The sequence below is a fragment of the Nannospalax galili genome, unplaced genomic scaffold (assembly GCF_000622305.1).
Source record: "Nannospalax galili isolate Female #2095 unplaced genomic scaffold, S.galili_v1.0 scaffold716, whole genome shotgun sequence".
NCBI lineage: Eukaryota > Metazoa > Chordata > Mammalia > Rodentia > Spalacidae > Nannospalax > Nannospalax galili.
Window position 1 is genome coordinate 185,003 of NW_008339517.1, and position 20,303 is coordinate 205,305.

General features: G+C 51.7%; 3 protein-coding genes across 14 annotated transcripts in view; 2 read left to right on the forward strand and 1 right to left on the reverse strand.

Annotated features, from left to right (window-relative positions):
- Positions 1–13,067, forward strand: part of Ndrg4 (NDRG family member 4) — a 44,141-nt gene extending 31,074 nt beyond the window's left edge. For 3 of the 5 annotated variants that reach the window (XM_008834233.2, XM_008834227.2, XM_008834229.3), the window contains 14 exons: positions 2,664–2,769; positions 3,016–3,136; positions 3,219–3,281; positions 3,444–3,504; positions 6,085–6,171; positions 6,267–6,323; positions 6,748–6,851; positions 7,729–7,785; positions 7,868–7,919; positions 8,606–8,653; positions 8,813–8,848; positions 8,970–9,021; positions 10,339–10,377; positions 11,225–13,067. In XM_008834233.2, the coding sequence (XP_008832455.1) occupies positions 2,664–2,769; positions 3,016–3,136; positions 3,219–3,281; positions 3,444–3,504; positions 6,085–6,171; positions 6,267–6,323; positions 6,748–6,851; positions 7,729–7,785; positions 7,868–7,919; positions 8,606–8,653; positions 8,813–8,848; positions 8,970–9,021; positions 10,339–10,377; positions 11,225–11,379 (1,038 nt within the window). In that variant the 3' untranslated portion in view covers positions 11,380–13,067. The remainder of the gene's footprint in view (positions 1–2,663; positions 2,770–3,015; positions 3,137–3,218; positions 3,282–3,443; positions 3,505–6,084; positions 6,172–6,266; positions 6,324–6,747; positions 6,852–7,728; positions 7,786–7,867; positions 7,920–8,605; positions 8,654–8,812; positions 8,849–8,969; positions 9,022–10,338; positions 10,378–11,224) is intronic. The other 2 variants (XM_008834228.2, XM_008834232.3) reach the window with 1 other exon arrangement.
- Positions 13,068–14,141: 1,074 nt separating this feature from the next.
- Positions 14,142–18,415, forward strand: Setd6 (SET domain containing 6, protein lysine methyltransferase). 2 transcript variants are annotated; one of them, XM_008834252.2, is made up of 9 exons: positions 14,142–14,224; positions 14,336–14,428; positions 14,495–14,639; positions 14,721–14,862; positions 14,969–15,163; positions 15,268–15,388; positions 16,200–16,380; positions 16,507–16,649; positions 17,206–18,415. In XM_008834252.2, exons 1-9 carry the CDS (start codon positions 14,198–14,200, stop codon positions 17,509–17,511), a joined length of 1,353 nt encoding a protein of 450 aa, XP_008832474.2. In that variant the 5' UTR covers positions 14,142–14,197; the 3' UTR covers positions 17,512–18,415. The 2 variants fall into 2 exon arrangements, with proteins under 2 accessions (XP_008832474.2, XP_029419947.1); XM_029564087.1 differs by having other exon boundaries at positions 15,104–15,163.
- A 964-nt stretch (positions 18,416–19,379) lies between these two features.
- The window catches only part of Cnot1 (CCR4-NOT transcription complex subunit 1), an 87,036-nt gene continuing 86,112 nt past the window's right edge, over positions 19,380–20,303 (reverse strand). For 4 of the 7 annotated variants that reach the window (XM_029564085.1, XM_008834237.3, XM_008834238.3 and 1 more), the window contains exons 48-49: positions 19,859–19,993; positions 19,389–19,703 (exon numbers count right to left, since the gene is read on the reverse strand). In XM_029564085.1, coding sequence (XP_029419945.1) covers positions 19,625–19,703; positions 19,859–19,993 — 214 coding nt within the window. In that variant the 3' untranslated portion in view covers positions 19,389–19,624. Of the gene's footprint in view, positions 19,704–19,858; positions 19,994–20,303 lie in introns of all 7 variants that reach the window. The other 3 variants (XM_008834241.3, XM_029564086.1, XM_008834236.3) reach the window with 2 other exon arrangements.

Genomic DNA, 20,303 nt, shown 5'->3' on the forward strand with positions numbered 1-20,303 from the left:
GGCCTGTCCCACGGGATTGTCTTGATGCTGGATGACTGCAGCAGAGTGCCTTGGGAAGGGCGGGCAGTTGCCGTTTTCCTGAGGAGTTGTGTTTCCCCAGGTACTGCAGTGCCAGGCAGAAGGGTGGAAAGTCTGGGCCTTCAGACAGGAGTCGCTAGAGCGGAAGGACAAGGACTGGCTACCCTGTCTTATTTTGCAAGTTGTGGGAGGCAGCACCGGAGCCCTTGAGCTAGCAGGGTGTGGGAGCCCCAAGGCACCTCCTCTTCCCATGGGGGGAGGGGCAGAAGCTACCCAAGCCACGCTGTTCTTCAAGGAAGGAAAGGCAAGGGCAGACCTGCCCTACCTGCATTCTGTACCCTGTTGCACTCATCCCCTCCTTCCCTGCTGGTCTTGATACCAATACCTACCCACTCATGCAGACCCCATTCCCTGAATTATCCATGAATCGGACAAAAAGAATCATGCCAGAGCTGCCGCCGCTGGTGCATCAAAACCCAGCCCCGACCCCTTTCCTCCCAGCACTCAAGGTCACTGGCGAAGAGAGACAGAGGGGATGTCAGAGCCCCCTCCTTTGCTGCCTGCCGCAGTGCATACCTCCAGCAGTGCATCCCTCCAGCGCCCACCTGGAGGCGGGGGCTGGGCTCTGACGTCACCTGGAGCCAATCGGGAGGACTCTACCTTGGGAGTTGAGGGGCTGACAGCCTGCTGGGCTGTGGCCCTTGAGGCATTACCCCCATTTTGGGCAGTCCTCTAAGAAATGGGGATGCTCAACCTCTGTCAGGCAAGCTGGGTCTCAGCTCCTAGCATTTAGTCAAGGTCACTAGGCCTCAGGACAGGCACTCTGGCATCCCCTCAAGCCTCTACAGCATGTCCAGAGCCAGCTGGGAAGTGACCCCAACCCCCACCCCAACTGGGAAGTGACCCTTCGCAAGCCAGTGCTGCAGCTGATGGCAGCTGCCTAGGGATGCTACAGCAGGACAGGGAAGGGACTTCAGGCTGCCTCAGTAGCAGAGGGCAGACACCCCCTCACTCCCAGAGGGTGAAGGTCTGAGTTTGGAAAGTCCCTGGGTTCTAATGTCCTTGCAGAGCAGGTGCTGGCCCTGCCCCAGAGGACTGTCCCTTTACTGTCACCCCTTTTCCATTGTGCACCCCTTGCCCCATCTCTCCCTCTATAGGGAGGGGACAGTGGGATGACTGTGGCAGGATCCCCAGCAGGGGAAAAGCTACTGGGGTGGTGTCGGGGGCTGTCTGCTCAGAAGGTCATCTCTTGGGTGGAATTTAGTCGCCCCTCAGAAGACCCTGGGCTTGACCCTTGGGCAAGTTCCCTATCCTTTCTTGGCCCCTGTTTTGCCATAGAGCAAATTTAGATGACTTGGGTCTAGTGAGGAATAAATGAGGTGTCAACGTGAAAAGTGCCCAGTCAGGTGCCAGTGAGCAGGAAGTGTTCCTTGGTCAGATTTGCCCTGAAGGAGGACAGGTCTGGGAGGCTGTGTTGGCCCTGGGCCTGACTGAGAACCACAGGTTCTTTCAAAACAGAATGTGAATCCCAGGGTCTGGCCTTTGGTTATGGTGTTATTACCATCTTGTCCTTCCCTTCTGCAGACCCATCCTTAAACAGTGGGCTTCTGAGACCAGACTATAAAAAGCCAGTCTGTGAGAAGCTGCCTCCTGCCACACACCTTTCCCCTTTCTGAAACCAGTGTCCCTGTCTGGAAAATGGAGTCCAGTCCCCCAGTCCCTGAGCAGCAGACAGGAAGTCTGGCATACAGTGCTCAGACCCCAGCTCTACCTCCAGCTCTGGGCCACTGATGGTGGTACAGGGAAGGATGTTTATTCTGCTTTGACTGGCCTGTTAGAGATTCCTGATTGAGTGTCCAGGAATGGCCAGTTTGCAAAGGGACCAACCAGCAGGGCCTCCCCACAAGGCTTAAGGGTACCAGGTACAACAGCTCCTTCTCTGGGCCCTGCCCACATTGCTAATGCTGTAGCTCTTACAAAGCCCCTCTGAGATGGCTTGAGAAATGACTGTCCCTGCTTAGTCACACAGAGCCTTCTCCCCTGAAGGACTAAGGACATGAGCAGCAAGGTCAAGAGCATGAACTCAGGAGAACCTGGGAGCAGGTATTACCGAAGGCCTTAGGGGACTGTCTAACCTAACCTTGCCTGACAGAGACCAAAGGGGTGTCTGTCACAGGGAAAGGATTCAAGGGGCCAGAATGAGGAATCCATAAGGGAGAGACAAGGGCCAGGAACCAATGGACAGGTGTGGCTGACACAGAGGTGTTTGCTGCAGATTCTGGCCAGGGCTGCTGAGATCATTCTCTGAGGAGTTTGGAAACCTTGTGGGTTCTGAGTGGGGGAGGGGCTCAGATGAGGGTAGGGGGACGACAGCCCTCCAGGAGTGGCTGCAGTAAGATGGCGAAAACTGGTCCTCTGGGACTCTAGTGGGCTGGGTGCAGCACAGGGGCAGGGCAGTGACTGGTTGGTTTGCAGAGGGGACCAGGACTTTCCCTGCTCTTTATGTTGTCCCTATGCTGAACACCTCTGAGGAGGAGGCTCCATCATCTTGTGACTTGAGGTGATAAAAACAGGACTAGCTGAGGACCCCATCACCTCATTCTTCCAAAGAACCAGAGCATCCAGCAGTGTCTGCTCCCCTCCAGGAACATGACATCGAGACGCCTTATGGCCTTCTGCACGTGGTGATCCGGGGATCCCCCAAAGGGAACCGCCCTGCCATCCTCACCTACCATGATGTAGGTCTCAACCGTAAGTGCCTCTGTGTCCTGCTCCACCCATCGTGGCCCTGCCTTGAACCACCACAGCAGTGAAGCTTCCTCCTCTCCCTGCAGAGTACTGGAGATCCCAGCTTACCTTTTCCTCTGTGGCTTAGCCTCAAACTGGGTTCTGAGGCCCATCAAGCCTGCCTTGCCTGCCTGCCAACCCACAGGGTCCCCCTGATGTCCCTCTCAGTACCTGTCCTCTCTTCACCCACTGAGAGGTGTGTCTTTGCAGACAAGCTGTGCTTCAACACTTTCTTCAACTTTGAGGACATGCAGGAGATCACCAAACACTTTGTGGTGTGCCATGTGGATGCCCCTGGACAGCAGGTGGGGGCGTCCCAATTCCCTCAGGGGTAGGTACCCCAGGCCTTCTTCACTGTCTCCAGCCCTGTGCCCTCACTGTACCCAGGCTCTGACTGCATGCTCTGCCTGCAGGTACCAGTTCCCATCCATGGAGCAGCTGGCTGCTATGCTCCCCAGTGTGGTACAGCACTTTGGGTGAGTCCCTCCCATTCCCTGACTCTAGGCTGGGGGATAGGAAGTGCCCACACCATGGCAGTCCCTCTGGCTCTGGCTGAAGGCTGTGGGTGAGACCTACTCTGGCTTAGTTTCATGGGAAATGACACTCAGCCCTAGAGTGACCAGCCTTCCCCACACCAGGTTCAAGTACGTGATTGGCATTGGAGTGGGAGCCGGAGCCTATGTGCTGGCCAAGTTTGCGGTAAGTTTACCCCACACCCGCTCAGAACCCTGGTTCAGGCCAAGGGGGTGTCCCTGGGCCACACGGGCTTCCCCTGCTCTTCATCCTACTACTCCAATTTCTTCTTTGCTGAGAAAAGCCCTTTGTTCCTTTTTCTCTCCAAGAAATTAACTGGAAAAAGAAGTGGAGGTACTGGGGAGGTGGCTCAGGGGTTAAGAACCTGAACTCCCAGAACCCACATGACGGCTGTCATCCTCTTCTGGCCTTTGCAGGCACTACACACACATCAATAAACATACCAGCAATCAAAACACTTGTACAAACAAATCATTAAAAAAGAAGAAGAGGAAGGGTTGAAGGTATGGCTCAGTGGGAGAGTGGTTGCCCAGCCATGTGTGAGGCTCTGGGTCTCATCCCTAGCATCATAAAAAATAAAGTCAATGGGTCAGCGAGATGGCTCAGCAGGTTAAATCACTTGCTGTGCAAGGCTGGAGACCTGAGCTGTCTTGTGACTTGTGGTGATAGCTCATAAACTGTGGAACCCACATAAAGAAGGAAAGAGAGAACTGACACCACAAAATTGCCCTCTTACCTCCACATGAGTGTGGCATGCATCATTCAGACAATAGGAAGTAACTGAATTTTATTTTACTTATTTTTAATGTGTATGCGTGTATTGCCTGCATGTAGGTAAGTGCCACCCGTGTTGTGCGATGCGTGCGGAGGTCAGAAGAGGCTGTTGGATCCCCTGGGACTGGAGTTACAGACAGTTGTTAGCTGCCCTGTGGGTGCTGGGATTCCAACCCGGGTCTTCTGCAAGACCAACCAGTGTTCTTAACCACTGCACCATCTCTCCAGCCCCATAAATAAATTTTAAAAAAGTTCTTTTGCCATGTGTCTCTTCAAAAGACTAACTACAGCTTGCTTAACCGTTATCCAAAGCCAAAGTTCCTATTAGCAACAGACTCTATAACTGATTGTCCTGTCTACTCATAAAGGTTGTCATTCACTGATTAGGGTGCCATAGGAGGATGAATAGTCTTTTAGCAAAAATTACACTTACATTAGGGTGCAAAGGCTTAATGGGAACCACATTTCAGAACATCAGATCAGGCAGGAGAACTTTTCATCTCTAAAACCAGAAACACTTTCTCTTAGAGTTCAAATGTTTGTTTCTTTAAAATGATAATAACCCAGAATTTTCAGTTCCAGTCCTTAGCCATTGTGTTGGCTGTAGACTATTTCAGACCCTGCAGACAGGCTCTGCAGGGCTACAACTGTGGCTATGTCTCTCCTGTTCTCCCAACACATAGGTAGGCCACCAGTTGGGTGCTGGGACTAAAGGCCCAAGTGCTGGGACTAAAAGTGTATGCCACCATACCCGGCAAAAGGTTAATGTCTTAACTTACATCACAACATCTTCTTTGCTGTCAAACCAAAGAAACAACATGTTTTAAGATGATACCAGTGAGCTGGCTCATCTGGTAAAGGTGCTTGCTGCCAAGCCTGGTGACCTGAGTTGGTCCCCAGAACCCAAATGGTGGAAGGAGAGAACAGATTCCCACAAGTTGTCTCACTTCCAACACACGTGCACCATGGCGCCAGTGGGCGGGTTATATGCCTGCACAAACATAAATGTAAATTTTTAAAAAGATTTTAAAGATGTTTAATACTTAGTTTTGCAACACTTTCAAAATATATTCAAAGAGATTGGAGTGCAGCTCCATAAATAGTGCTTACCTAGTACACGTGGTGGGGTCCTAGGTCCCATTCCCAGAACCACATGCACACACACAAACATATATGTATTAAGAAGGGTGAAGCCAGGCGTGGTGCTGTATGCTTTTAGTCCCAGCACTCGGGAAGCAGAGGCAGGCAGATCTCTGAGTTCAAGGCTAGCTGGTCTATATAGTGAGTTCTAGGCCACCTGGGGCTACAGGGAGTACAGGGAGACCCTGTTTCAAAAAATATCAAAAAATAAATAAATAAAGGGTTAAGAAGGGGTTGGAGAGATTGCTCAGCAGTTGGAAGGGCACTGACTGCTCTTGAAGAGGACCCAGGTATTTTTCCCAGCGCGAGAGCCACCTGTAACTCTAGTTCCAGAGATTTGATGCCCTGTCCTCTGCTGGCCTCTGAGGGCATTGCATGCATAGGTGCACTTATATACATGCAGGCAAAACACTCATATACATTTAAAAAAAAAAATTAGCTGGGCGTGGTGGCGCATGCCTTTAATCCCAGCACTCAGGAGGCAGAGTAGTTAAGAACACTTGCTGCTCTTGCAGAGGATCTGGGTTCAGTTCCCAGCACCACAATGAGTGATCCTCAATCTCCTGTAATAATAATAATAATAATAATAATAAATTAAAGGGTGAAAAACTGCTATAATCATAGATTTTAGATGAATCAATGAATTTTTAGGGATGGTATAGGGAGGAGGCGTATCAGGGCCCTTGGCAATGGGATCCTCCATACAAAACCAGCCTCAGCCAGTTGGCCCATGGCATTGAGAATTACACAGCCTATTTTCTGAGTGTGAAGAAGGGAGTTCGACCCTGATCCCTCCCTCCTGACTCAGCCCTTTCTCCTCTACCCCTACAGCTCATTTTCCCCGACTTGGTGGAGGGGCTGGTACTGATGAACATCGACCCCAATGGCAAAGGCTGGATTGACTGGGCTGCCACCAAGGTGAGCTCTGAGCCCACCTCTCTCCACTCAACCTAGCCTGTGATACCGTGGTGACCAAAGGTGGGTCTCACACTGACCCTCCCTCATTCCTGCAGCTCTCTGGCCTCACCAGCACTTTACCAGACACGGTGCTCTCCCACCTCTTCAGCCAGGTAAGGGGTGGAGCCTCTGCAGATTGGGCATCCTCAGGAGCAGAGGCTGGGGCTCAGGGGCCAGGATGGGCAGTTGCTGTAGGTCAGGCAGGGCTGGGTCACAGAGCCACTGTCCCAGCCCTGCAGGAGGTGGTTATCTGTCCCTGACCTGTGCCATTCCAGACTGTTAGCAGTGGTAATGCAGCATTGGAGTTGGGTGGTGGGAGGCTTCCTGTCTCCTCCAGAGGCCTCTCCCCTGCCTCCTAGACCCTCCCTCCTCTTCCCTGCTGGATGGGGTCAGAACTGCTCTGGAGATGACTCCCACATGCCTTCTCAGAGCCCTGAGACCCCTGTCCCTCAGCATGTGTGTATCCCTGTGCTCCCTTCTATCCTCCCATCCTCCCATCCTCCCTCCATTCCCCATCCACTATCCTCCCATCACCAGGAGGAGTTGGTGAACAACACGGAGCTGGTGCAGAGCTACCGGCAGCAGATCTCCAATGTGGTAAACCAGGCCAACCTGCAGCTCTTCTGGAACATGTACAACAGGTATTGACACCCTCCCCCACATTCCTCAGAGGGTGGGTGCAAGACCTGCAACACCTTCCCCAGTTTGTAAATGAACTGGTTTTGGAGTTTGGGAGAGGGTAGCTTCTTGCCCAGGGTGTAGCCTCGGAGGAGCAGAGGGGGAGCAGGGCCTTAGACTCTGGACCTTGGGTTCTTGCTCATCTCCTCCCTCACTGGGAAGAATATTAGCAACACCCTAGACCCCTAACTACATGCCTCAGTGCTCACCCCTGTGAAATGAGAGATTGTTAGATGAAGTTGGGAGTTTACAACAGTGCCTTTTAGAGCCTTCCTGAGAGGTTACCCATCTCCCCCCATCTTTGCTTCTGCACATATTTAGTAAACATCTGCTGGAAAAACTAGGTGAGTAAGCCTGGCATGGTGGTGCACGCCTGTAGTCCCAGCACTTGGGAGGCAGAGGCAGGCGGATCTCTGAGTTCAGAACCAGCCTGGTCTACATAATAAGTTCCAGGACAGCTGGGGCTACAGGGAGATTCTGCTTCAAAAAGACAAAAAACAAAAAAACAAAAAAAGACAAAAGCAAACTAGATGAGTAAGAGGCCTAGATGCAGATACTGAGTAAGCATCTGTGCATGAAGCCAGTCCAGCAGCAGGGGCTTCCAAGATGAAAGTGTGTAGGTGTTCTCAGAGGTGGGGGTAGGGGGCTGGAAAGAAAACCTGAACCCACCTGGCACAGGTTGGGGGTTCTGGAAAGAACACATGTATGAGGAAAACTCCAAAGACCCCTGTTTATGCAGAACAAGTCCACAGCTCCCTTATTCCAGTTGGCAGTGTTGGGCTTGGGGCCTCCCTCATCTGGCCCTGGGATACCCACCTTTGCCCTTGCCCCTCTCTTAAGCCGCAGAGACCTGGATATTAACCGGCCTGGGACAGTGCCCAATGCCAAGACGCTCCGGTGAGTGACCCCTGCCCTCCAGCCAGTCCCTGCCTTTGCCCCTATGCACAGGACAAATGACCCTTTTCCTCTGTATCTACAGCTGCCCGGTGATGCTGGTGGTCGGAGATAATGCACCTGCTGAGGATGGGGTGGTGAGTGTGCATTGTCCTGAGTGGGGTGGGAGGTCAGAAGCTGGGAGAGGCCCTGAACTGTGAGCTTCTCAGCCACTCTCCTGCCACCTGGCCATACATCAGTGCCTGGTCACCCTCATCCTGTAGGTAAAGAGGCCTGGAGAAGGGAAGGAGCCTGGGATCAGAGCCAGACTGCCTGGTGGCCCCTCTTCTCCCCTGCTGTACAGTCCACCTCAGTTTCTACACACTTCAGGCTCAGAGCCTAAGGTGTCTCTCTTCCTCTAAAATCTGACTGACCCATAAGTGACTCAAATACATCAGCACTTAACCCTAGGGCCACCCAGGGTCCTGATTAGCGGCAGCATGTGTTAACTTCTCTTGTTGGAATTCTGGCAGCAGGCAACCTCAGGATGGGTGCCCGTCAGCACAAAGCTATCTGTAGACTGCAGGGCCCAGGAGTGCCTAGAAGATACCAAACCTTTCAGGGCCAATGAGAAAGGCTGTAAGAACAGGGTGTGGGCTGTTTTTGACCCAGGCTGGGCCTCTAGAGTTCCCTGCTACCCTTTGGCCGCCCCATTCTTCCCTCCACCCCCGCCCCAGCTCCTTTGGCCAGAGTGACCCTGGCTCTCCTCCCTGCTCTGGGCATAGAATCTAAGCAGTGTGGTGGGGAAACAGGAACATTGATGCACTTGACTCCTTGTCCCCAGGTTGAGTGCAACTCCAAATTGGACCCAACCACCACGACTTTCCTGAAGGTGAGAAAACCCCTTCTAGCCTCTATCCCACCAACCACACCATGGCTCAGCTGCAGGGAAGGGCTTGCTGGAGAGGATGGTGGCAGAATGGTGTGTCTGGACAGCATAGTCTGTCTAATGTCAGGGGCTCCTCAGTTCACCCTGCTCTCTCCCTTGCAGATGGCAGATTCTGGGGGGCTCCCCCAAGTGACACAGGTGAGACCCTTGGCTCTTCTGCCTTTGTTTCACGAAGCCTGGTGGGAGGTGGGGAATGAGGGCTCCCCATTGTTCCTGCTAGTCTCAGGCAGCCAATCAAAACATGTCCATCCTCCTGCAGCCAGGGAAACTGACCGAGGCCTTCAAATACTTCCTACAAGGCATGGGCTACAGTAAGTACACCTCCATCCACCCCTGACAAGGGATGGGGGACATAGTGCCCACATGCTGGGGAGCCAGTAGGTAAGTGTAGTCTGGGTCATCTGGGCCCCAGATGCTGGGCCACTCCCCTCAGACTCCACATATATTATAAGGCGGGTGGCCCAGGCCTGACCAGCTTCCTGTGCCTGGGTGGGGGCCTCAGGCACTATTCTTGAGCCCGGTGTTAGGTCCTCTTTGGGGAGGCCTTTTCTTCTAGCTTTTGAGGGTCCAGAACCTAGGCTGGGTCCTGCTAGGGAAGCCTGTTTGAGGTGAGTTACCCACCCCTACTGGGCCTAGGCACCTCCAAGGCCCTTTGCCAGAAGTGGAAGGTGGCATTCACTCATCTACATCACAGGAATGGACTTGGAGTCTGGGGACCAGGGGAGGAAGTGGGACCATGTGGATATTAGTGTAGCTAGGCTTGGGAAGGTCAGCTTGAGGATCCTGAGGACAGGGGGGCTCTTGGGTATGACCAGCTTTCTGTCCCTCATCCCTCCCAAAACTTAGCCTCAGATAACAATAGATACAGCTTGTGTCCATGAACACCCACACACATACATGTAAGTATACACACAGACACACCATTCCGCTGGCTCCTGTGTGCCTGCTGGACCCCTGGTCTCCTCCTCCCAACACACAACTGCCAGGAGATGAACTCTCCCTGAATTTGGTATCCTTCCCTCCAAGACTTCAGCCTCTAAAACATGTTCTTCTGTGGGAGGGCAAGTTGGGGTATCCCTCCACTCTCTCGGCCTCTTCGAGGGAGAAGTAGGGCAGAGAGAGAGAGAGGCCAAGGCAGACAAGGAGACCCAACCAGAACTCTGAGTCTAGGCCTCATGCACTCATGGAGCCCTGTGGCCATCTATGAGGTGACTAGGGAGCAGCACTGGGTGCTGGAGTGTTGTCACGAGGTTAGTACACCAGACAGTCCAGGTATTAGGAGGGGCTTTGGAGGTTGCACAGGCCTGCTCTACTTTGTGCGTGAGACTGAGGCCTGCTGGGACAGTGAGGGTGCTGGGTCTAGTGTGTGGCCCCACAGACCTAAATGACAAGCCACAGCTGGAGGAGGAGGAGTGGGAGCCTGAGACTGCAGTCAGTCCCTGCTGTGCAGCTTCCGTGAACCGGGACATGAATGGGTGGCAAGAGTGGGCTTTCTGTGGCTCAGCCCCGCCCTGGCCCTTCATGTATCTGTTTGTCTCATCTTGGCCCATCTTGATGCTCTTCGCCCGGCCCAATCTTCACCGTGTTCTGTGTCTCCCCTGCCCCTCTCTGGCTGTCTTTTCTCTTAGTTGCATACTTGAAGGACCGAAGGCTGAGTGGAGGAGCAGGTAGCCCCGTGGCCCCTCTCCTGATGCATGGATACCCTGCCCAGACCCTCCCCTGTGCCTTCCTCCCAGCAGCAAGGCTGCATCTTGCTGTGGTTTGGAATCTTCTCGTGTCCTGCTCGGCTCAAAGCCCCAGAAGATCCCTGCTCTTCTACAGACCCTGGTCTGCTGACGGCTTTGGCCCATGTGGGGACTGAACAATGGCTGGTCTTCGAGTAGTATTGTTTCTAGGTTGCTGTGGGCTGTGGGGCTTCCCAGCCTCAAATGCAGCTCCAGGCTGGCCTTGTTGGCATCGTGCCTAGCCCTAGCCCAGCCTCCAGGCAGGCAGGAAGGCCTCATCTGTGAAACTAAATAGAGCAGAAGCAGGATTCGGGGCAGCTTGCGGCATCGTGCCTAGCCCTAGCCCAGCCTCCAGGCAGGCAGGCAGGCAGGCAGGCCTCATCTGTGAAACTAAATAGAGCAGAAGCAGGATTCGGGGCAGCTTGTGATTGTGACCTTGTCCTTCACAAAAGCATTCTTGCCTCCCACTGTCACCCTCTTGATGTAGGCCACATAGTGCCTTCCTGTACCAGTTCAGGGTGCCTGGTCAGCACCTGACCTGTCTTGGCCATAGTTCTGGCCAGCTGCTGGGATCCAGGGTCCTGCTGGCTGCAACCCCTTTGGCCTGCTCATTGTTGCTGGCCCTGCATGCCTTGGGCCTGATGGAACCATTGCCAGCGCCCTGGCTTTGGATGGGCCTCTGTGTTGTGCAAAGACTGGGTCCCGCTGGCCGCTTTGCTTGCATTGTCCTTTTCCCGCCTGCTGGTACCCACCCTGCCTATTCTCATGCCCCTTCTGTTTCTGTCCACAGTGCCCTCGGCTAGCATGACCCGCCTTGCACGCTCTCGAACTGCATCTCTCACCAGCGCCAGCTCTGTGGATGGCAACCGCCCGCAGGCCTGCACCCACTCAGAGAGCAGTGAGGCACTGGGCCAGGTCAACCACACCATGGAGGTGTCCTGCTGAAGCCCTTGGTTCTGCCCAAGTCTCCCGTTCACCCCCAGGTCCCACTGCCATCTCTGCGCTGGCTCATCTTCCTTTTAGTTTATTTTTGTGAGGGTGAAGGGGAGGAAATGGAGTTACTTCTCTTTTATTTAGAAAATGAGGGATCCACCTTAGATGATGCCAAGGAACAGTCTTCGATGGTATGAGGGGGTCACCCTATATATTCCCATCTCACCCAGCGTATTCACTGGTTGATACGACCCCTCTAACTTGGCCCCCATGACCCTGGCGTGGGGATTGGCTGAGGAAAGAGTTCACCTCTTTCTGTGGCCAGGATCCAGGACCATTCCTGTATTGAAGAAAAGGCCTGGTTCACTCTTGGGCAGGCAGATTTGAAGATAGCATGGGAGCAAAAGAGAGTGGGTGCTGAGCTCAGATGTAGGTGGAAGCCAGGAGAAACCAGTGGAGAGCCCTAGACCTCAGAGGGCCCTTTCTTCTCAACCCCTGCACCAAGCGCAACGATTCTGACTGGTGGTGCAGGTGACAGTCACAGGAGGGCAGCCACAAGAGGGTGTTCTGAGCAGGCAGGAAGGTGCAGTAGGACCTGGCAGGGGCTGAAGACAGAACATGGAGAACCCCAAGGTCAGGAACCCCTATACTTTGCCACCCCATGTCTCTGTCCCATCCTGGGCCAGAAGTCACCTGGCCCCCTCTCTCTGGTGGTGGAGGCAAGAGGCCAGGAGTGGTTGTGTGATATGTGTAGCCCTTGAAAACTTTGTGATGACCCCTTTGGCAACTGGCAAGTAATTGAGAGTTCTATGGCCTCCTCTGCTGCCACAGATCCCTCCACGGGTGTGTGGCAGACAGTCCTGTCAAGCTGGACCAGTGTGTCTCACAGACACCACTGGAGAGGTGAGCTTGTGGGAGAGAACCGGTCCAAGACGGCAAGATGTCACACCTCTGACTGCTGGGAGGGGGCTGGGTCTTCCTGGGGCCCAGAGTGGGAGATGAATGGTCCTTAAGGCAAGCAAAGGTGGAGGAGAAAGACTCCCTGCACACCCCAGCCCCTCCTGCATCTCACAGCTGTCCACCCACCTCACCAGGTAGACTTTCCCAGTCCAGAATCCAGAGCTGTTGTCTCAGCCTGAATCCATTGTTATGCTTAAACAGAGGAAGAGCACACTAAAGAAGAATGACGGGCTGTGTGTGTGTGGGGGGTGATCTGAGCTGAGGACACCTATATTGTTCCTTGGCACATGCCCTCTTCTGTAACTGTAAGCCATTTCTAGACTGCTCTAGAGTCCAATGGAGTGTTACTCTGCCCCAGTTCTGTTCACTCAACATACTTCCTTGAATATTAAATGTGTTTAAAGCTGGTAGAATTAATCCCTTATTGTAGATAGTACTGCAAGTATCGAGGCTTTTTTTTTCCTGTGTTCTTCAGATATCTAATAAATACCTATACATTATATATACATACATGTATATCAGGTTCTCCTGTGTGTGGTTCTCCATTGGAGGTTGTCTCCTTGGTCAAGGTGAACTTTTAATGGAGTTTATTACTTTCCTCTGTGTACAAAATGAAGAGCCTAATTTTGTGTATTCTGGTGGCTGACGTTGTGAGATTTTTGAGATGACAAAATGTCAGATCAAAACCCTTGTCAATGTAGAAAGTTAATTGTGCAGAGTAATAAAGAAATTAAGAATCACGCGAGTGTATTGCCTCCGTCACATGGAAGTGTTCCAGACTATCCAGGCTACCCAGCTCTTCACTTGGGCTCAGGCAGGTGAGGACAGAAACTGTTCACGTCCCTCTCTGTGCCTTCAGTGCCCTTTACACGTGGTTTTTTAAAGGTGGAGTTGGAAGGTTGTAACAGTCTCTCTAGTCCAGGCTGGCCTTGAAACTCTAAGCAACTCTGCCTCAGCCTTCTGAGTGTCAGAATAATGTGAACCACCCTGCCCAGCTTTTTCTTTGTCTTTTGGGGTGATGGGTATTGAACCACGGCCATACCACATGGTGGGCAAGTGATCTGTCGGGCGACACCAGGGCTACATTCCCAGCTGGATGCAGTTTACCAATCCTGACAATCCTGCAGGCTAGGTATAGAGGTTTCACAGCCAAGGAAACAACTTACATCTCTTCACTGCTGTATTCCAATTAATTACACACCACTTGTGTTTTTTTGTTGTTTGGGGACAGTTTCACTCTGTAGCCTAGGCTGGCCAAGAACTCACTAGGTAGACCCACCTGGCCATTTACAGCGTGAACCACCACTGCCGCCCTCCATGTTTAACCGTTTGTTCCACCTTTCATCCACTTGCTACTAACTCCTTCCTGTGTGTAAGCTAAAGTGCATCCTACCACGTGCTACGCCAAAGATGAAAAACAAGGATATACTAGCAACAGAGGGGGTTGGGTGTTTTAGATGTGGGAGCCCTGCATGTCACTCTATGCAAACTGCTCTAATCCAACCAGTGACTCGCTAGCGACCGGTGGCTGGCCGCCGGTATGGATGCGCTCACAGCACAGCAGCGGCGTAGAAAAATCCGATTTTTGTTCTCGCCCCCGGACTTCTACCCAAGGAAGTTTCAGCTTTCCCGGGCAGACCCAGCACCAGAGTGGAGGCAGCACAGGAATTCCCCAGTTTGCGCTCGGATCGCGCGTTCCCGAAACCCAACTAGAGAGAGGAACCCAAACGCTGCAGGGCAGAGGCAGAACCCAGCCCGCCCCGACTGCCCGCGGTGACGCCTTGCTCCGCCCCGTCCGCTCGGGTCCAGCCCGGGGCGGGGCGAGCGGCGCCGGAAGCGCTCGCGGCTCGGACGGCGGCGCCTCTCTGCCATGGCGACCCCGGCCAAGCGCCCACGGGTGAGTTCGGCCTCGCCGCACCCCGAGAGCCGCCTCGGGGTCCCCGCCCGCGCCCCTCCAGGCCCTCCCCTCCGGCCCCCGCACCCCTGCGTCACCCCGCTTCTCACCCAGGCGGCGGGGCCCGGCGGCGGCGAGCCCGACTGCGACGCGGTGGCCGGCTTCCTGCGCTGGTGCGCGCGAGTGGGACTGCAGCTGAGTCCCAAGGTGAGTGCGGGCGGCCGGGGGCTAAGCGCGGCCCACGCGGGGGCCTGACCCGCCTCGCCTGCTCAGGTGGCGGTGAGCCGGCAGGGCACGGTGGCCGGCTATGGCATGCTGGCCCGGGAGAGCGTGCAGCCCGGCGAGCTGCTGTTTGCCGTGCCACGGGCAGCGCTCCTGGCGCCTCACACCTGCGCCATCGGCAGCCTGCTGGAGCGCGGTGAGTGCGGGGACCTGCGGCTTGGGGGCGGGTGGAGACCGAGGCGGAGCTGCGCCCGAGCTCTTGCCCTGTCTTCCCTAGAGCGAGGCGCGCTGCAGAGCCAGTCGGGTTGGGTGCCGCTGCTGCTGGCCCTTCTCCATGAGTTGCAGGCCCCAGCTTCGCTCTGGAGCCCATACTTCGCGCTCTGGCCCGAGCTGGGCCGTTTGGAGCATCCCATGTTCTGGTGAGAGCCGAGGGGGAGGGGTGGGGACCACCCTGCGCTGGGACCAGGCCTTGTGCTCCTTGGAGCGGTAGGCTACGGAAGGGAGCTGGGTGGGCTGTCCCTGCAGGCCAGAGGAGGAGAGGCGGCGCCTCTTGAAGGGTACTGGTGTCCCCGAGGCCGTGGAGAAGGACTTGGCCAACATCCGAAGCGAGTACCATTCCATCGTCCTGCCCTTCATGGAGGCCCACCCCGATCTCTTCAGCCCCAGTGTTCGTTCCTTGGAACTTTATCACCAGCTGGTGGCCGTCGTGATGGCCTATAGGTCAGTGAGTAGAAGAGAGAATCAAATCCTCATCTGAGGTGAAAAGTGGGGAGGGAAAATGAACTCCCAAGTCCCTCACCTTAGGCAAGTTCTCTTTGTGGCAGCTTTCAGGAACCCCTGGAGGAAGAGGAAGAGGAAAAGGAGCCAAATTCCCCCTTGATGGTGCCTGCTGCAGACATACTAAACCACTTAGCCAAACACAATGCCAATCTAGAGTACTCTGCGGTGAGTGGACCCTTCCGTTTTGTTATCAAATCATCGGGCTCCAGGTTAACTGTGTTTACTTTTGGTATCATGTCACAGCGATTGTGAACAAATCTTAAAGCCCTCAAATGAAAAAAAAAGCAAGCTGGTTGCTCTGCCCTGTCAGCTGTCAAGTTGGACCCATGGACTTTCCTAGCGCAAAGGCAGAATGTTCAAAGGCAGGAGACCTAATATGACCCCACTTTAGAATGGTGTTGATTCTACATGGAAAGTTGTGAGAAAAGACATGGGTTTATGTGATTAGAAAGTAGCAAATGATGTGGGCCTAATGGCTTACATCTGTAATCCTAGGAGGCTGAGCTGAGCCAGGATTGATGGTTCAAGGCATGCACTACAGCTCGGTCCCAGGCTGCCCTGGCCTCAAATGAGACTGCCTCAACCAAACACTAACCACCCCACCGACCAAAGGGAGGCACAGGCAGGATTGTAAGTTCAGGCCAGTTTCAGTCTGCATACTAAGACCTAGTCTCAAAAAGTTAGCAAGTGTGATTTTCACTTCTTAATCTTTGCCTCCAGTTCTTTACTGCTGAGTTTTAACTGTTTATTTTTAAAAGCTAGTAACTTTTAAGTGCAGAGATACCTAGTAACACTGCATTGACCTTTGAAAGTTGGTCTCAGCCCCTTCTACAACAGGGTCTAACAGACGGAAGATGACACATAGTAGGAGATGCAGCTTCAGTTTATAGACAGATGCACCTGGAGGCTCTTGAGCTCTTCATTTCTATGAAGAGGGAAGTTTCTTCATAGGGATGGCTCCTCCCTTTTATCCCAGGATTATCTTCGGATGGTGGCTACTCAGCCCATTCCTAAAGGCCACGAGATTTTCAACACGTATGGGCAAATGGCAAATTGGCAGCTGATGCATATGTATGGTTTTGTTGAACCATATCCTGACAACACAGACGACACAGCAGACATTCAAATGGTGACAGTTCGTGAAGCAGCATTGCAGGGTGCGTCTCAATAGTGTTTGACACTGTCTTTTTGTCTGTCCATCCCAGGCTGCAGCACCTTTGCTAAATAGCAGTTGGTTTCTTGGAATTGGTGGTGGCTATGATTTCCATCCTGTTATTTCATAGGAACAAAGGATGAGGCTGAAAGGCTCCTGCTGTGGGAACGCTGGGATTTCTTATGCAAACTGGAGATGGTAGGGGAAGAGGGGGCATTTGTGATTGGGCGTGAGGAAGTGCTGACTCAAGAGGAGCTGGCCACCACACTCAAGGTAAAGGGCCTACAGGTTGTGGAATGTGGTTAACTAACTTGGGTACTTTTTTTCATCCATTTTACTAGTTTTTGAGTGTTTTGCCTGCACATAAGTGCCTGAACTGGGCATCAGATCCCCCTGGAACTGGAGGTACTGTTGTGAACCGCCATGTGGGTGCTAAGAACTGAATGTGGGTCCTCTGCCAAGAGCAGCCAGTGCCCCCAACCGCCAAAACCATCTCTCTAACCCCAGAAAAATTATTTTTTGTTATACAAGTGCTTTGATTGCGTATATGTATACTGGTATGTGTAGTGTCTGCAAAGGCCAGAAGAGGGTGACAGAACCTCTGTGTAGGTGCTGGGAATTGAACCCTGGTCCTTTGGAAGAATAGCAAGTGCTCTTAACCCTGAGCCACCTCTCCAGCCCAACTTACACATTTAGAATAAAACAGCTAAAGATGAGAGGGAAAAGATGGGCTGTAATAGATAAGTGTTCCTAAGGGAGTATTTCTGGCCTCAAAAGTTCAAAGATACACTAGTACATCATAATTAAAGGGCTTCATGGCTGCTTCTAGGTGCTGTGTATGCCTGCTGAGGAGTTCCAAGAATATAAAGATGAAGATGGATGGGACGAGGATGAGAAAGAAGAGGACAACCTGACCATCACAAATATTCCCAGTCTCAACATATCATGGAGAAGGCTTCTTCGAGACAGTGTTCTGTTGACCCTACAGACCTATGCTACAGACTTAAAAACTGAGCAAGATTTACTTACTAATAAGGAGGTCTATGCCAAACTGAGCTGGAGGGAACAGCAAGCCTTGCAAGTTCGCTATGGTCAGAAGATGATCTTACATCACTTGTTGGAACTCACAAGTTAGCAGGTTTCTTGTTGCCTGAAGGACCAGCTGCAAGAACTTTTTTAAAGCTCATGTTTTGCTGCTTGAAAAGGAGGGAAATTTGATTTTGCTTTTCTTATTGAGTACCCAAAAGAAAAATAGCTAAAGTTTTGCTCGACTAACATGAGGCAAAGGTGACATGTTTTAGGATTGGGATGAGCAGACTTGGGAATTGTTACTTAAGAATACATTGCTTTATGGCCAGATGTGGTGGCGCACACCTTTAATTCCAGCACTTGGGAGGCAGAGGCAGATGGGTCTGTGAGTTCAAGGCCAGCCTGGTCTGCTTAGTGAGTTCCAGGCTAGGAGACTGTCTCAAAATGACATGGGGGGGGGGGTGTCACACACATGTCATTATTTTAACCAAAGCCAGTAGGAAAAGTGGTTAACATGGTCTTTGGAGGCAACCTGGGTCAATTTTTGAGAAAACTCTTAAAAAAAAATTTTTTTTGGATTGTTTATGTATGTGACATGAATGGAGGTGCCTATGGAAACCAGAGGAATCGGGTCCTCCTGGAGCTGAAGTTATAGGTAGTTGTGAGCTGCCATGTGGATGCTGGGAACTGAACCTGAGTTCTCTGGAAGAACAGTAGTATATGCTCTCAACACCTGAGCCATCTGTCAAGCCCAGGAAAAGACCAACTTTTTGAGCCTTTTTCCTGTTGAGAACTTAAGCTGCAGTGTGCTGGTCAAGAGTGACAGATGGATTTTATTGCACTGTCAGTCTGACCTGTCAGCCTGAAGTTGGCTCTTGATAGCACAATTCACCCTTAAGGAATCAACTCAAGGCTCATTTGTGTAACATTTCCAACTGTTTACTTTTCGACTTATCCTCTCTCTAAGCCACAAAACTTGAGCATCATTAAAGGCAATATTAAAACTTTAAGAGGGACTGTTTCAAATACTACCTATTTATACCAAAACACCTAAGACTTTGAAAATTTAGTCTTACCCAGATTTTTTTTGCTCCAACAGTTTTTCTCCTATTGAAACAGTACAAAAATTTCCTTGCCTGGGCATGGTGGTGGCCCACTTAGGAAGCTGAGGCAGGAAATACGGAGAATTTGGGCTGCATAGGAGCAGGGCCTTAGCTTTAAAAAAAACAAAAAAACCCAAACCAGGTAACAAAAATGCCAGTGTAGTAAATAGAAAACTTCTGTCATTCAAAAGGGTTTTGTTTCCCAGTGGCCCAGGCTCTGAGGCTGGGATGCCCACTTTTCCTCCTCAACAGCACTGCTGGCTGCTGCTACTGAGAAAGGCACAATGGACTCCTATGCATGCTGTGACTTTAATGTTCAGAGTCTGCATACTCAAGAAGTTTGAGGAGCTAGGGCGCAGGAACTAGAGAAGCTACAAAATACATGGGACCAACTAGTTATAAACCATTTAAAATCCTTTCAAAAGGGACTGACTATATATTGGTCTTACTGACTTTTGTTATTCAACTAGGCTGCATAGCCTAAGCAAGGTGATGATAGAGGGAAATTCATAAAATCTGGTCCCCCTTTGCAGTTTGGAAGCCCTAGACCTGGAATCCTTTCCTCTCAAGATGTGTTATCCCCTTAGGATCAAGAAGTTGGTGCGACTGCTTTCCCTGCAGCCGGCTTTTAGAGTGGCTTTTGGGAAAAGGCAAGCAACACCCCCACACAAGGTCTCACATGTGAGCCTTCCCATGTTCCTAGGCATAGCAGATTTAACAAATGATTTTTCAAGCTCTCTTCTGTTCTTTGGGACACCAGGAATGTCAGAAGACATGGAACTTATGCATGGCATCAACTGCCTCTTAAAATGCACTAGTTTATGTACTTGCCTTAAGACACATTTTACACAAACTCAAGAAGTTCCAGACAAAAATTTTTTCTTTCATATATTTACACAAGTTCAAAATGATATTCACAGCATTTTCTAAATTTTGGCCAAGAGTCAAAAAAATGCATTTAAACTTTGGAACGTGCCCACGTAGACAGGAGGCCAACCCCCGGCAGTTAATAGGGCAGACACCCAAAAACCAAATGGCTGGGATAGTCTGGAGGAGTCGAAAAAGTCTTCAGTTTATGAGAACTTGGTGTGTTGGGACCAAGGCCTTGCAGTTCCTCTAACTGGCACCCGTCCCTTCCATCACTTGCTGAGCCTGCTTCTGTCCCATGCAGCACTGTGCAACAGACTGGAATAACCTGCAAAGTGGAGGCAAGTGTCCGTTTACTTATGGGCAAAATCTAGGCCTTTACTTAGCAAGGCTTTGCTTGCTTTACAACTGCTTTCTAAATCACAGACCAAAATTAGAAATATTTTGTCTCATTGCTAGGTAATTAAATTACTTTTAACTCACTTTTCAATTTCTGGGGCACAGTGTACAAACTCATGGTTCCAGAACTTAAATGCTGGATTTTTAATCAGCTCAATGAAGGTAATAAGAAGACCCCAAGGATGTGGCCTATTTACAATCAACCGTTCCAAAAGAACCCTGAAGAGGAGGGAAAAGAGTTAGTTAATGCATGAAGAAATACACAAATTCATGACCATACTTCATGGCCTGTTCCTAATTCTCCCTATTAAACCACTTTAAAAAAAAAAAAAAATTCCGGCTGTGCGTGGTGGTGCATGCCTTTAATCCCAGCACTCGGGAGGCAGAGGCAGGCAGGCGGATCTCTGAGTTCAAGGCTAGCCTGGTCTACATAGTGAGTTCCACAGCTGGGGCTACAGGGAGGCTGTCTCAAAAAGACCAAAAAAAAAAAAAAAAAATCTAAACCAGACATGGGGGCGCAGGCCTTTAG